The sequence below is a fragment of the Harmonia axyridis genome, chromosome 4 (assembly GCF_914767665.1).
Source record: "Harmonia axyridis chromosome 4, icHarAxyr1.1, whole genome shotgun sequence".
Lineage (NCBI taxonomy): Eukaryota > Metazoa > Arthropoda > Insecta > Coleoptera > Coccinellidae > Harmonia > Harmonia axyridis.
The window spans coordinates 18,264,287-18,280,956 of record NC_059504.1 but is presented as its reverse complement, the minus strand read 5'-3'; the positions used below and the strand labels follow the sequence as shown (position 1 = coordinate 18,280,956).

Here is a 16,670-nt window from a genome sequence, read left to right as displayed (position 1 = left end):
TCACTACGGATGGAACTTGGGTCTATTACCATGATCCTGAATCAAAACAAGAGGCTAAAGAGTGGTGTGATCCAGGTTCTTCTGCTTTGAAGCTAGTTCGTGTCCAGAAATCGGCCAAGAAGGTGTTAGCATCAGTTTTTTGGGATGCGATTGATGCGAAAATAATTTTGTTCGTGGATTACTTGAAACCTGGCAACACAATAAATTCTGAATATTATTTTAACCTTTTAGACCAGCTGAAGGCAAAAATTCGGGAAAAAAGACTCGGTTTGAAGAAGCAAAACATTATATTTCATCAGGACAATGCACCTTGTCACAAAAGCATTTTGACAATGACCAAAATCCATTAATTAAAGTTCGAATTGTTAGAGCACCATATTCACCAGATTTGGCCCCTAGAGACTTATTACTTGACTACTTTTGATAGGCCTATGTTAAGTCATTGGTTTATGCCGATTAACCAATAAATATGCAAGCCACCATTGACGCCAAGGACATATGGCGGAAATCATATTTAAAAAATAAATGTCATGAACTTATCTACCAACTTATAATAATAAAAAAATTAATACTAAAAATAATTCAGTCTTGTATTATTGTTTTAAGTTCTCAAGCTCTTAAAAAACACCTTTTAAAAACAATTGGCCACAAATTTGTAATTATGCATTCCAAAACAGCTTAAAGTGAGTAATATCAAAAATAATCAGACGAAATCGAAACGTTAACTCATTCACGTACTCGATACGACGTAATAATCTAATTCAAAAACAGGATCGAAAAACTACGTGATTAAAACGGCCAAAACTCGTCAAATCAGATCAATTCGAAGAATCGACAGCCCATTAAACACCAGAAGAAACCAGTTTTCCACGTCAAAACACGCATCGAACAATGTGACACTTCTCTCGCCATTCCCCGAATGTCCTACATTACGTCTATCGCCCGCAGTATGATTAATGTCGGGGATATTTTATAAAAATTTAAGTTCTGGACTCGCCGATATGATCTAGACTGGTCCGACCAAGCTAGTTAAGCCGATAAGATCTTTTCCATAGAGGCCAAATAGCCTGATTTGTCGTCCGATAACGGGCCGGAGCCTAGCCTGGATACGGAGTGGGGGGGGTAGGCAGGGGCGTTGGCGATGCACGCCGGCGATAAGGGCCGGGCCTAGCCCTTATCAGTGCTCATCAATCAGGCACTAACTGATAAACAAACTCTGGGGGAACTCTTATCGCACTCGACGGTTTCAATCTATAAAGTCTGCATTCTATCCCCCTCTGTTCTCTTTTTCCTCCCCGCTCGAGACTCGTGAACGGCCTTAGCGTCTATCATTCCCTTCGCATTGTTAATTGAAAACAAAATATACTCGTGGTGCAATATTCGAAGACGATTTGTATGATAGATACGGATTTTTGTTGGGATTTTTACCTGGTTGGTGAGGAAAGGATTCTGGTTTGACGCAATTTGGAATTGGGTACAAATTTTGACTAGACGTGTGTACTAGAAGACCTTCAGGTAGCTTAATTGTGTTACGAAATATCAACAGCATTTTGAGAAGTGTATAATAATGACTCATTTTGGGTGTCATAATGATACATCGAGGCAGACAGATGAGAGTTAGTGTTAGTAAACACGGATTGTTCAACGATTGAATAAGACCATCAAATTGATCTTTAACTATAAGAAACGTACGCCGATTTCGTGTACAAGATCATTTTCAAGCTGAAATCTTACACATGATTGTCCAACTGTTTCATGAACTTTCGGGCTTTCTAGCGTAGAAGATACCTATAACCTATAACTGTAGTATGAAATTATTTTCAGTAATGAGGTAATTTTCACCTTGAAGGTTTCGTTAACAGGCAGGGATTCACGGCTTGACCTGATATTCAAGCTACTTGACTTGAAATCAACTCAAGTACAAGTCAAGTAATAGTTTTTCAAGTCAAGTACTTGATGAATGAATACTTGTCTTGACATAAAAAAACTACTTCTTGACTTGAACTTGAGTTGATTTCAAATGAAGCCCAAGTCAAGTATGTAGCTAGATAATCAAGTAAAGCTGTGAATTCCTATTAACAAGACAACCTGCCGCATTTGACGCTCAAAATATCCTCATTTTTATAATGGATCCCAAACTTGTCACGAATCATATGATAATTCGGAAACTCGAGATAAAATTGATGTGAAACAGTAACTGCAAGCTTTATCCAGAATTCCATCTCAGATTGCGTCATCAGAACCATTGAAAAAGCAGAATATCGAGAAATATATCCAATATTTCAATAGTAATAGATTAGACTAGGATGAAATTAAGTTTGAATAGGCTTTTTTATGTATGAAATGATGTCATCAAAACGATTTGCATCATCGTTACCAGACTGTGGATTTTTACAAGTTTTATCCTAAAATCCACATCAACGATTACATATTCCAGGTTTAAAATCAGGCTGCACTATTGTTTTGAATGAAGTTCAATTTGAGTATAACTGCAATCTTATCCAAAACACCAAAATAATCAATTCTCATCACCATCAAAATATCGTGCTGGTTCATGTTCAACTTGAAATTAGGGATTCACGGCTTGACTTGATATTCAAGCTACTTCACTTGGGCTTGATTTAAAATCAACTCAAATTCAAGTCAAGTGGAAGTTTTTCAATGTCAAGTCAAGTATTTATTTATCATGTACTTGACTTGATATTGAAGAACTACTACTTGACTTAAACTTGAGTTGATTTCAAGTTAAGCCCATGTCGAGTAGCTTTAAGATAAAGTCAAGCCGTGAATTGTATCGTATCGCCTTGAATGAAGAGTATTATATTTACGTAGGAAGTATTGGAGAACCGAAAATTTGTGATGGAATTGCAATTCCGTTAATGAAATTGAATTTGGGGAGAATCAACAATTCACCTGCTCGCGTGGTACGCCTCTGGTCAGAAAGTTCATTTCGCATAATTTTGTAAATTAATATGCCGAATAGTTTTATTGTACGGGGTATAAATATTTTACCTATCTAATAATGTTTTTAATTAATTATTAGTTATTAATCAATTGAACGAGGAATTCAAGAATGATTTTTATCATAAAATATCCCAGTGGCGTACCATTGTTTTCTTCGATAAAATTGAGGCAAATAAACAGTCAATTCTCAAGAAGAAACAAAGCATTTGCGAATAAAAGTTATATACCTAGCAAACTGTCATTATCTTTTCATGCTGAATCAATCCCTGAAATTTGGCACACTCATTCACTAGCACCCTGTATATATAAAATAATCATTCGAATGACGTTCATACCTAATTTCAGGAGGATTGTATCATCAGAATTACATTTCTAATAAACGAGCACTCAACAAACTTCCCAAAAATTTTTTTTCGAGAAGAGTTCCCCACTTCACCCTTAACCGCTACCCCCACCAAACCTCCCATTTCCTAAGAGGATATGACATCCCCACGGTCATGTTCATTTACATTTAAGGGACGCGTCCAGATTCCGAAACGCACGATTTGCTCCACGTCCAGGACTACCAACCCAACGATTATAAATGATACGAAGACGGCGATACCATCTGCGGGGTTGTTCCGCTTAAGCCACCCCCTCCTTCCCGGTCAACCCTTCGCGAATCTGATTATGATTCAAGTCACCGTTCTTGCGCGTCATTGCCCCCACTTAGCGGGGTGTTAAGTCGACGATCGAGCTACTGAATTTAGTTCGAATAATTTGCATAGTCGATTTCGCGTCCGCGAGCGTATATACGGGAGTATATACGAACTACGACGTGGGCGGGTGCGCTCGACTAAAAAGATAAACGGGGCTTTAGAGGTGCATGATTAAATTACCGCTGTCTATGACTGTATAGTTTTGAAAGGATGAGGGGAGAGGGGGTTAATGTTGTAAGTTTCTGGGAGTTCTTGGTTGGAGTTTTAAGGAGGAATTTCAAGTTGGGGGGTTTTAGAAGTGAAGAAGTAATGTAATGTTTCGGTTAACGTTCTACCTATATGGGAACATTTTCAAATTATCCAGTGATCTTTACCGGGTACATAAAAGTACATATTATTGCTCTTAAAAAAATTATAATCAGGAAGTAACGTTCAAAAAGGCGGCTCAAACGCAATTCCATCCTGTATATGTTGACGTTCGTTATTAAAGCATTCTGTTTGCTCTTAGATTGAATGCCCAAAGTTTGTAATGACCTTTCTATAGAGAAAAATGCATCTGTTCAGACCCTTGAAATAATAAGCATGTGTTATTGTAGAGAATGTCGAAATTACAAGTAGAATACTAACAAGGATGATGAAAGCATATAATGAAATCGTTTACCGCAAACTGACGTCATAGTTAATTCGTCCAATCACGTGATTATAGGGTTTGAATTGTTTTGTTGAATAAACCTTTTTTTTTTTTGTTATGTATTGTTCTAATCTATGAAGATTCCAATGAATCTTCATTATTTTTACTGTCAAATAGACTATCCGTACGGGTTTTTCTTTAAGACATTTGACATTTCTACTGTCATTTGGGGTCAACTGGTTATGCCATTTTATCATGGAAAGATACACGGTTCTACAACTTTTAGAAGTTGTTAAACTGTTCAATCAAAATCGGTGCCAATTTGTGAATACCTACTAACAGAAATTTAAGTATTATAGACAAATTTGAATGTGGCACCGAGTACTGCTCAGTACTGGTACTCTTGTATCGAGTAAAGAAAATTCCCTTGCAAATTTGTCGACGAATAGTGAGTCGAATGAAATGAATAATGTCATCTATGAATTCACCTTAAATTTTTCTCAGTACAGTAATGTATGGATAATCCGAACAGAAAGTTGGCAGAACCCGTTCGTTTTATCAAATATATGTATTTCTGGCCATCAAGGAGATGAATTGAATGATATGATCGCCTCTTTGGTGGATACTTTCTGAACAGGTTCATCTTGACATCAGCAATTATCTCATCATCTTCCTAACTCTGTGTCTCAATTTTTTTCGTCATCGCCTCGTGTCCATTTTTGATTTTCTGTTTCATCCATTGGATCATAGTACGATTTACTTTGTTCACTAATTCCACTGAATCAAAATCTTGATCTAGTACTTTTCCTGATACTCTCAAAGGAATCAAATTTTCTCATTTCATTCTTCCGTTCGGATTGCAGAGTTAGGCTGTTCGGATTATACATATCATTTTATCAATTGGGCCTTTCGGATTATATGGTAGGTACTTCGGATAATCCATACATTACTGTATTCACAAATGATCACTGTATTTGATAAAACAATTTAACCATTTATAAACATTGTTGAAGTGTATACTTTTCACCATCAAATGACATAACCTACCGAACACAAATGACATAAGAAATGTCAAAAAATGATATACAGTGTTGCCATTTTCAACATTCCTTCTGGAAAACCTTATGGACTTATGGATATGATATAATGTATCCAATTTTTACGTAATTAATTCTGTGTCTAGCTTTCTAGTCAAAATATTAATTTTCTTCAATCCTGAAACGACTTATTTTTTTAAGAGATCTGATATCAACCTAACCTTTTCAAGTGTCAGAAGGATTATATAAATCAAGAGAGCTGAAAAGCAAATTTTGAAGTAATTGGTCATTCTCAATTCAAAACTGATAAAAATAAGGACAACATACAGGCATAAAGTCGGTAGGAACCGTAGAAATATCAAATTTTCTGTTATTATCATACAATCTCCTACACAACATAATATATCTTTTACATATCCTCTTACCCATTTCAACGTCTTCAACCAAATAAACAACCATTTAAACAAGTATCTCCAACACTCAAAAACGTCCACAAAAATCACCGTAACGTCGTCTAAACACTACAGACGGTCCAAAACATTTCAAACGCGCTCGCAGCCAACTAACACTCTACCAAACACAGAGCTTTCGACCGACTGTCAAATCGGCATAAGGGGCGAACGAAACGAACAGGCCATGGGAACCCATCTACAAAGGGAACCGCGTGTGTATATCTGGTGGGCCAATAAAGACAGCACGGTAGGGTGGAAGGGAGAAAGAATGAAGGGCTGCAACACGAGGTGACGAAGAACCGAGAAGCACCTGTTGAACACTTAACGAGTTACGAGAGTTGTGATATAACTTTGGAATGAGGTCCTAATGATGGGAATAAATAGGGTATATTATGTTCGACAACTTATTTAGAGGTGGGATGTACTTAAATGCTTCGTGCCACTTGTTGTTTTGGTTTATTTTTTCGGTTTTGGGGATTTACAGGTTTTCCAATGAGAGGTTTCATTTTGATATAGTATATTTTTAAGTATATTTTAAGATAAATCACTGGATTTATATTTCATTGTAAAAAGAAACTCATAACTATGTTGCGGGATTGTTTGTCGATTTGTCCAAGGCCTTCAATATTATCTCCTTTCATTTTATATTGGACAAATGTTACAATCTAGGATTGACAGGACTCTCCTACGACTGGATCTGTAGTTATCTCGGTGGTAAAGTTGCGTCTGTGAAAATGAACAACTCTTTTTCCAGTGAACACAATCTGAAATTAGGGGTGCCTCAGGGCTCTGTCTTGGGACCACTCCTATTCTTACTGTTCATCAACGATCTTCCAGAGAATTTGAGAAAGTTATTCATAAAAAAATCCAATTATCAGAAAGATGTTACTACAGCTATTAAGAGCGATCTTGAGATTTCTTATTAGCTGTTAGAGTGCATACCATGAAGGAATTACAGAGTTTATGCAATCTCTTAGTTCAAAGCTTTTTTCAATGCTGCAATTTTATCATTATGATCAATGTGAATGAAACGTGCATATGTTTCTCATTGTCTAATGATAATGAGATATGTCATCTCATCACAAAAATGCACGAAATTCCATATTATTCAAATCGATAGGTATTTAAAGTGGGACGCATAGGGTAAATGCACTCGTTCTCGACCAGTTAACAGAATCATCGATTTCGAGCACGATTTTTTCACACATAAACTTATCAAATTTTAATGGTGTTGGTGTTCATCGATTCTTTGGCGAGTTTTAAATGATTTGTCATATAATTTTTAGCGTTCTTTCCGCATTTAACCTTCGAAATGTGAAAACATATAGAAAATCTCAATAACCTTCGGTTCTCGACCACGCCGCAGAGTTCTCGACCATTTTTGTGTTAGTTTTCGACTACTAATAATAGTGGCCGCTCCACTTAAAAATTTTATTAAAAAACTTTAGAGCGAGATGAGTGATTAGTACTTACTTTCGTACCGTACCATCGACATCACTACCTATCACTCAGATGGGTTTCAGATGAGCTAATCAAGTAAGAAACACTCGGAACGTAAAAAAAAATTATTTTATATAGAAAATCTCAATAACCTTCGGTTCTCGACCACGCCGCAGAGTTCTCGACCATTTTTGTGTTAGTTTTCGACTACTAATAATAGTGGCCGTTCCACTTAAAAATTTTATTAAAAAACTTTAGAGCGAGATGAGTGATTAGTACTTACTTTCGTACCGTACCATCGACATCACTACCTATCACTCAGGTGGGTTTCAGATGAGGTTATCAAGTAAGAAACACTCGGAACGTAAAAAAAATTATTTTGAAAAAGTTTCCACTTTCTATAAATATTTCAAAATAGCAACTCATACAACATTATTTGGTTATTTTGCTCTTAATATCTATTTAGAAACTAATGAGTAAATAAAATATAAAACACCGACCACCAGTGGTCGTGGTCGAGAATTAAGTACAATCAAATTGGTTCTCGACCGCGAATAAATAAAGGGTAGAAATAAGTGTTTCAACGTTAATTCGGTGGTCGCAAACTAATATTCAGAAAGTAGATAAAATATAAATGAATCAGGGTATCGAAAAAAAACGAAAATGATCCAACAGAAATATATCGGTTGAAATAAACAATTATTGAAGTAACATATTGGTTCTCGACCACTTTGGTCGAGAAATAAAAGATAACAATTTTCCAATACCAGTTCGCGATCGCCGAATATTGAACAAAAAAATATACATTTATTTGCTTTTTGATTGAAATACACTCGAAAATATATCTTATAGTTGATATGGAACGAAATATACACACATAATTCATTTAAAATAAGAAATAATTACTATTTTCTGGTCATATATCACAAAGCACTTTTCTAAGAGAGGACGAGAAAGAACCCTTTTCTATGATAGACGATTATAAACTAATTTTTAGCGCGAAAACTTCGACCTATGCCACTACTATGCAAACTATCTTGGAAGGGTAGAATGGTCGAGAATACGTACCGCGAAAATATTTTGCACTACATGATATATTTTTGTTATTATTTTATCTCAAATCACGGAATGGTCGAGAACCAGTGCCGGTCGGCTAACCAGTGCATTTACTATTGATGTTGTTTGTAAAAAATTATATAGTTCATATTATACATTGAGTCGAGTTAAAAGTTTCCTTCCTCTGTATTCTCTTATAAGCATATATTATAGTTAAGTATACAGCCACCTTTCGTATAACATCTTGCTCTGGGGAAATTCCTCCAATGTTGATAGAGTCTTTATAATTCAAAAGAGGATTTTGCGTTTGATGTTCAATGTAGCTCTGCGGTCTTCTTGTAGGCCTATATTTTCAAAATAAAGCATTTTAACACTGGCATGTATTTTAATTTTCAGATGCCTTGTTTATGAAAAGAAGAATTACACTAATATTGCTCAACTGTCAAGCATTCATTCCCAAAATACGAGAAATAAGGAAATATTGTATATACTCAAACATAGAACTTCTAAATTCGAAATGTCACCTAGATATGAGAGTATAAAAATATTCGATCATCTCCCTCGTAATTATTAAGTCACTAAATATAATTAGGTTTAAGAAAGTTGTTAAGGATTTATCAGTACAGAAGTGTTTCTACAATGTGAATGAGTATTTTCTTGTTAATTTAGAAAGTGTTTGAACCTTATCTTTCACGTGGTCCCCAAAATAAAAAGGTCTGAAGGTGTTAAAAGATCTTCGTGACCAATTGAGAAATAACACGACCAGAAAACTCTCTTGCAAAATTCGTTACTTGTGTGGCATGTAGCGTCATCTTGTTGAAAATAAACGTCGTCTATATCAATATCTTAATATTTCGGGCATTAAAGATTATTATTCATAGCTCGGTTGCACAATGTATTCGTCGTAACAGTTGCACCTGCCTTATTTTAAGTAAGGTCCAATCACTAGTCTAAAAACCGCACTAAGATTCCTGGACAGTCTTATTAGATTGAGAGTCAGTCGATTTTTTTGACATTTGCAAAATAGTTATTTATGCAACAAGTGCAAAAAGTGAATGTTTATTGCACTTGACGGAAATTGTCCGACGAGGCCGTTAGGCCGAGTTGGACAACACGTCGAGTGCAATAAACAATTTTTGCACGAGTTGCATACAACATTTTTTCTACGTTCATGCAAAAAGCAAAGAATTTATGTATCATGAGGTGTGGTCATAGTACAGACAGTTTGCTCTATGGAGGTAGACGGTTACAAATCGGATCAGTTTTGATTAAGGAGTTATACTCGGGAGTCGGGAAGGCATTGTTTGTTTATCTCTGGCTGCTAACATTAATACAAAATAATACAAAATATGTAACTGTTTAAAACGTATTGCCAATCTCACAGCATATCTGATAAATATGTAGTGGGTTTGAACGTTTATGTTTGTCATGATGACAGCACGTTGAAGTAAAATGACAGATGAGTGCAATAAAAACTTTATTGCACTAGTGCAATAAAGAACTTCTTTTTCCACTAAATATAGTTCAATAAAGTTTTGCTTTTTGCATGAATGTAGAAAAAAATTATTTACTATCGTAGTTCAATCAAAATCAAGTTTCAAGAATTCAAGACAAAATATTCTTAACAATTGTAACAATTAGAAAATTGATAACCTAGTGTACTCACAAGAATATAAATACTTTGACTTCTGTTCAGAATCACTTAATTCAAGATTTGTTGTGAATAACCCATCATAACATCGAAACCGACAAGGGAAACTGGATATTCAAACATTTTTCTTCGAAACGTATTATCTACGTCTAAAATTAGAAAATCGATGAGTTTGACTCATTTTGGTAATAATAGATGCGATAAATTGTGTCGAAATCGTTTTTATATATAGCTTTGGTAAAATTCATTCATAGTTAATGATTCCAATTTCATTGTAAACCATAACATATATATATATATTAATCATCTTGTTTATGACTCAATGTTAGAAATTTTGTTTTGAATTTTTTGACTGAAATCAAATAATATATTCAAAATTCATGAACAGTACTATTGTTGCCCAATAACCCACAAAATATTAACACATTCGAACATTCAAATGATAAAGAGTACTGCGAAATTTTGTTAAATAAAATTTATTTAGGTCTAATAAAGATCAACCAAGTAGATGATTTTCTCTTTCTCTAATTCTGTGGCAAATCTGTTCATTCTGTCATATCTTGTAGAACAAAATCGTTCGGGAATTTCTCAGTTTCACACAGATTTCATGGATATATTTCATTATTATATGTTGGTACTCGAATCTCTCCTGTCACGTATTCATCTATTTTATCTGTTAAATTTGTGATACAGAAAACAGTTCTGCGAACCAACATTGTTCAATGTAAAAGTTACTGAACGATATTTATGGAAATATTCCATTAATTTCAATGAAAATTCAGTGGATTGGACAAAATAATGTATAATTCTCGACATTCTCGTGCAAAATGCTCATTCTCACACACATTTATTCAAAAACAAGCCACATACATTATTTTGAACTCCTGGAAGAATATCAATGCCTTCTACACTCGTATTATATGTAATTATTACCGGCGCATAATTACGTGTCTGATAATACATTTAATTCCAGAAAAATCAGAAAAAAAAAATCAATTTAGAAATAATTATACACAAATTCCTTCAGACATATTGAATATAAATCATAATTATTAGGTTGTTGATGGTAATTGATAAAGTATTGAGTTAGATCATTCTTAGAGATATTTGCTCAAAACAAGACCAAACAACAGCAATAATTGTGTATGTATGATATCCAATTTTATACAGAAATTTCATCAGCTCCAGAATCACTTCAATTTATCATCTAGTATCTCATCGCCTTGTTCTTGTATCCATCGAAACAAGAATAACGATCAATCTATTTTTACAACAATTGAATTTTTTCCATTCCCGAGTCTCATCAATCATATTCCTATAAATAGATAGGAATATTTTTACTGCCAGACAACTTGTTACAAAGTTTAAATTCTAGAGATAACTGTATTAATAAACAGTTTGTTTCGTACGAGATAAGATCATGATAATAACACATAAATTTCGAATAATTAATAATCTCAGCTCATCATATTTATTTTGATGACCAGAGACGCTGATAACATCGTGGTCTCGAGATCATATCGAGACTTGACAGACGTATTTTATGTCATCTGAGCATGTGGTTGGAGGCTGGCGTCATAATCTATCAATCCCGATCTTGCGCCCAATTCATAATTCATATGGAGGTGACTTACGTCTTTCTCTCCAACGCTCAAATTGACGTTATGATGTCGAACAATCATTGTTTGGATGTGTTTGTGTGTCGGGATTTTTTTCTCGAGGTGTGTCTCTGAGTTAGAAATGAATAATAGATACGTTATCGATCAATTCTACTCCGATATGTGATTCATCAATTCTTTTTTCTTTCAGATAACCGATTTCCGTGTTGTTCGATCGAGTATGTTGTGATTCGTGTCAGGTTTTGAAGTAATGCTTGCAATGTCAAGGAACGTAGAAATAAACGCGATAACTGGGCCGAAAGCAATTGAGTTGAATCATTCTCGAGTTGCATGATTGGGTTTGATGTGAGAATGAGTGCTTTCATCTCAATTTCTGAGTTTGAGTGTGTTTATCTCCATACCTGACATTCGAAAAGATTCAGTTTAAGAAACTATAGAAAAAGAGAAATACTCGAAGGTTATGGTACCTATGAGAGCGAACAAACAACTCGTAATGTTTTGAAGAAATTCGAACATGTTTTTATATGTGGGATGTGCAGCTGTGAGATAGATAAATCAAATTCATCAGACGAGGTGATTTTGAAAAAGTCTGAAAGATTTCACCATGAAATACAACATGTTAAAGATCTGAAGGTCAATGATTGTTGTTTGTGAAATGCAGTCATTAATATCTAGAGCTCAACATAAATGAATGGGTTCCGGGAAGGAAGATTGAGTGGAATGAGCATATAGACAGAATGAACCAAGACCAAATATGTAGTGAGAATTTTGAGAGATAAATTACCATTAGGAAAAAGGATCATCGGAAGACCCAGTTAGATCATTGAATGAAAGTTATGAATTTTCGATGTAGAACAGGCAAAAATGCCTATTTAGAAGTAAGAAGAAAAAGTATATCTACACTTCAGCTTCCAGTTCCAGATTCATAAAAATTTCAGTATCGGCTATGCCTTCAATGGCAATCGATTCAACGAATAACAGTGGCACCAGCCTCATTTTCGCTGAGTAAAGTCACCACCAGCCCAAAAACAGCATCGAACAGTGATACGTGTTGAGGATGAAGAGGCTTGTTAAGAATCATTCTCATCATTAAACATGTCAGCTGACGAGCCAATTTCTCGTCATTTGCGGGAGGATTTAATTTTCTGCTTCAATATGAACAAAAATGCGGCTGAGGCTGATCTTATGCTCTCAAATTCCTATGGTGAGGACGCTCTTAGTGGAAGAAGTTGCCGAGAGTGGTTTTATTTTTTCAAGAACGGTGATTTTGACGTCAAAGACCAGCATTGCGGTGGAGGAGAGAAGATTTTTGAAGATGCAGAAGTGGAGGGATTAATTGATCAAGACTCGTGTCAAACGCAACATTAATTGGCAGGATCATTGGGAGTGACGCAACAAGCCATTTCAAAATGCCTGAAAGTCATGGGAATGATTCGGAAATAAGAAAATTGTATACCGTACAATTTGAAGCCGAGTGATGTTGAACGGCGTTTGTTTGGTTGTGAACATCTGTTTACAAGGCAAAGACGGAAGGGATTTCTACATCGCATTGTGACTGGAGACAAAAAAAGCGCAAAAATCATCGGGATATCCCGGCCATGTTTCCACGTCGACGCCCAAACCGAATATTCAGGGTTCCAAGGTCATGCTCAGTATTTGGTGGGATTAGCTCGGCGTAGTGTAGTATGAGTTGTTAAAACAACGTGATAAAGTGATTTTGCAGCATGACAATGCTCGACATCATGTTACGAAAGTGGTCAATACATACTTGGAAACTTTGAAGGCGTGGCTCTCTTGCTCTATCACTTATTTCGATCAATGGCACACGACCTGGAAGACCAGCACTTCCAGTCTTATGAAGAAGTAAAAATTGGATTCGAAGGCGGAAGCAAAGTTGTAAGCCTATGTAGATTAAAATTAATAGGTCCAGTGTGCTTCAGTGAGCCAAACAGCCAACAATAATGAGGAGGAAAAGTGGGCCACTGACTTTTTGTGGTTTTTGAAATTATTTAAGATTTAGCAACTAAAAGTGCAACAAGTTTTTGGTTTTTTGTTCTTGAGAAAAAAAATTAAGACACTCGATTGCATATCATGAACACCTTCTTCGAAGACAAAGCAGAATTAGGTGATCTTCGAAAAAGGAAATTATTGCGAAGAAATAACAGGAGACCGAAAAGTTCTATTATTAATAAAAATACTACAAAATTAACATAATTCACAAGTACCTATCATTCAACGCCCAGTATTTCGGAAACGAAGCAACTCCGGAAATAGGTTCGTAGGACCTTTTTTTCTTAAAACGACCGAACGAATCACTCTCCGAAGTTTCGTACCATATTTAGGAATCACCCTGTATTACCGACCCTGGTAGTCTTCCCAATCGTAGCAACGTATTCGAAATTCCCGTTATCGGGATTCAGTGCCGGTAAGATAGCACTAAAACACGTTGTCGACCAATAAAATCGCCGTAGGAACGACGTATGCACGCGAAAAACGAAAACACGGCGTGCACAACAGAAAAGTCATTAGCGCGACGGCCACCGTAGCGGCCACCTTTTTTTATCGGCTTATCGGTCCGGGGACGGACGATAAGCCCCGACGTTTTGTCATTCGAAACGGCGATAAGAGCGGCCGCGCAAACAGCACGAAAATTCCATTTTGAAACTGGCCTTATCGCGAACGACCGTGCTCGCCCCTCGCCTTATCAGCGCAGATTCCTTATCGCCCCGTACATAACAAAGCCATTGTGCCGATACCCGGTTAGCCTTGAGCCTTCCTTTTTATTTATTTCGCTTAAAATCGGACGCCACTCTAGGAGAGAATTACCTGAGTTTGATGGTATATACTGGGTGGACGCCAAAATGCTGTTTAATGTATGTCGTATCACGTACCGGCGACTTTTCGATCAGAATTACGGATTTGGGGAGCATCGGTTCGGCGGTCGTCAGGATGAGAGAGAGAGAAAGAAATTTTATTTATTGGTGCGTCGGCGTCGGCATCATAGGCCATTTAGCACCATTCTTGCTTATCTCAGACTAAAAAAGAAGTACACTTATACACAAATGGGTGAAAACAAATATATACATACATATATAAAAACATACATATATATATACACAAGTCAGGATGAGATCTTCAAACTGAATCGAACGTTCGTTAAACTACATTATGACGAAATTCATTGGAATATACAGGATGATTCTAAAATGACAAATTTCTTGGATTAGCCTTGAGCCTTCCTTTTTATTTATTCCGCTTAAAATCGGACGCCACTCTTGGAGTGAATTACCTGAGTTTGATGGTATATACTTGGTGGACGCCAAATCGCTGTTTAATGTATGTCGTATCACGTCCTGGCGACTTCTCGATCAGAATTACCGATTTGGGGTACATCGGTCCGGCGATCGTCAGGATGAGATTTTCAGACTGAATCGATTGACGAAATTTATTCGAATATACAGGATGTTTCTACAATAACAGATTTCTTGGATTAGCCTTGAGCCTTCCTTTTCATTTGAAAATTATCTTGAAAATTATTGTACTAAATTTGGTAAAATAAATAACATAATAACATTTATTTCGATTTGAATCGAACGCAACTCTAGGAGAGAATTACCTGAAGCGGACACGTGGAGTTTGATGGTATATACTTGGTGGACGCCAAAATGCTGTTTAATGTATGTCGTATCACGTACCGTCGACTTGTCTCTCAGACTTAGCGATTTAGGAAGCATCGGCTCAACCCAGACTACCCACCCTGTGGTGATCGGCAGTATGAGATCTTCAGACTGGATCGAGCGTTCGCTAAACGAATTTATAACGGAATTCATTTGAATATACGGGGTGTTTCTGAATTGGAGGTACAAACGAAATATATCGAACATAAATTTCGCAAAGATATTCCAATTTATGGTATTCATCATGTGTTATGATTATTTCGAATGCAAATCTACAAATTGATATTTTTTCTGCTTTCATTACCTCAGAACTTTTTTCCACTGGTAGTTTAGAAAACTGTAAAAAAAACTTTGATCCAGTACTACACTTTTTGCTTCTTGTAGTTTTATATTATACGATTCCGATTTCGAGAACAAAAATCAAACAATTCTCTAGTAATCCTCAGGAAAATCCATATTTTTAAAAAATACAGTTAGTGAGCTGTGAGGAATGATTTAATTATAAGTTTTGGTACTCATTTATCCAACTATGACGAAGATTAATAAAGATTCGTTAAATTGGTATAATCATCACAAAAAAGTAGGACTACAAAAAGCACCTTGAAAAGAAAACGTTTGAGGAGCTCATAATAATTTACCATACTATATCGCCATCTCAACTGCACTAAGGCGGTCTTTCCAAGATTTAAATACAAGATATTTCGATGTTCTATTGCGTACCAACAACGAGAACAAGAATTTATTATTCTGCGCTTCTTCGGCCCTCGGTATCATAATGTTGATTCAAAGATCAGGAATTCCATTAATAAGCAATAGCATTGTCGACCACATGCGTGACATTGTATGGATATTAACTATACCGGAGGGTAAGATTGATAACTGGTGATAACACTCTTTACATTATGTGAAAAGGTGGACAACTGTACAATCTACTTTACGATATAAAATTTTGCGCATTACTTTATTTATCGGTGTCTAGGAGTTTTCATCGAAACGATACATATATATGAACGTGCAAAAGGTTTTGTAACTATCAAAACATCGGATATGTTAACGAAAAAAACCAAAAAAAAAAACTATAATATAATTTTATACTAGGAGTTTCAAATACACACACTGTCACACTCCCTAGTTTTCTCAAGAAATAAAGAATCTATGTTCTGGAAATGAAATGAATATTTTTCTCTATTTCAACTGCAATTTATTTGATAGAAAATTTTTGTTTGATACTCTTTGTTTTATGCAGGATGAGACACAATAGGAAAAATGAGAAAAAAATCTAAATTTATCGATTTTTTTTTTTGCTTAAAACCACTTCATTCTGTTCTTATTGCAAATATTTGGTAATACATCAGTTGGAGCTGACCCGTTTGCAAGAATAAAAATCCCAAATAGAAGACTATTATCTACTTCACTTTATATAAAATAATCTTTAACATAACTGA

General features: G+C 35.6%; 1 protein-coding gene across 3 annotated transcripts in view; it reads right to left on the bottom strand.

Annotated features, from left to right (window-relative positions):
* Positions 1-16,670, bottom strand: part of LOC123678584 (zinc finger protein ush) — a 214,951-nt gene that overhangs the window by 111,683 nt on the left and 86,598 nt on the right. The window contains exon 1 of one of the 3 annotated variants that reach the window (XM_045615710.1): positions 5,756-5,775. The exons of the other annotated variants lie outside the window; for them this stretch is intronic. Within the exon in view, the coding sequence (XP_045471666.1) occupies positions 5,756-5,759 (4 nt within the window). The 5' untranslated portion in view covers positions 5,760-5,775. Of the gene's footprint in view, positions 1-5,755; positions 5,776-16,670 lie in introns of those variants that run through there. 3 annotated transcript variants of the gene reach the window in all.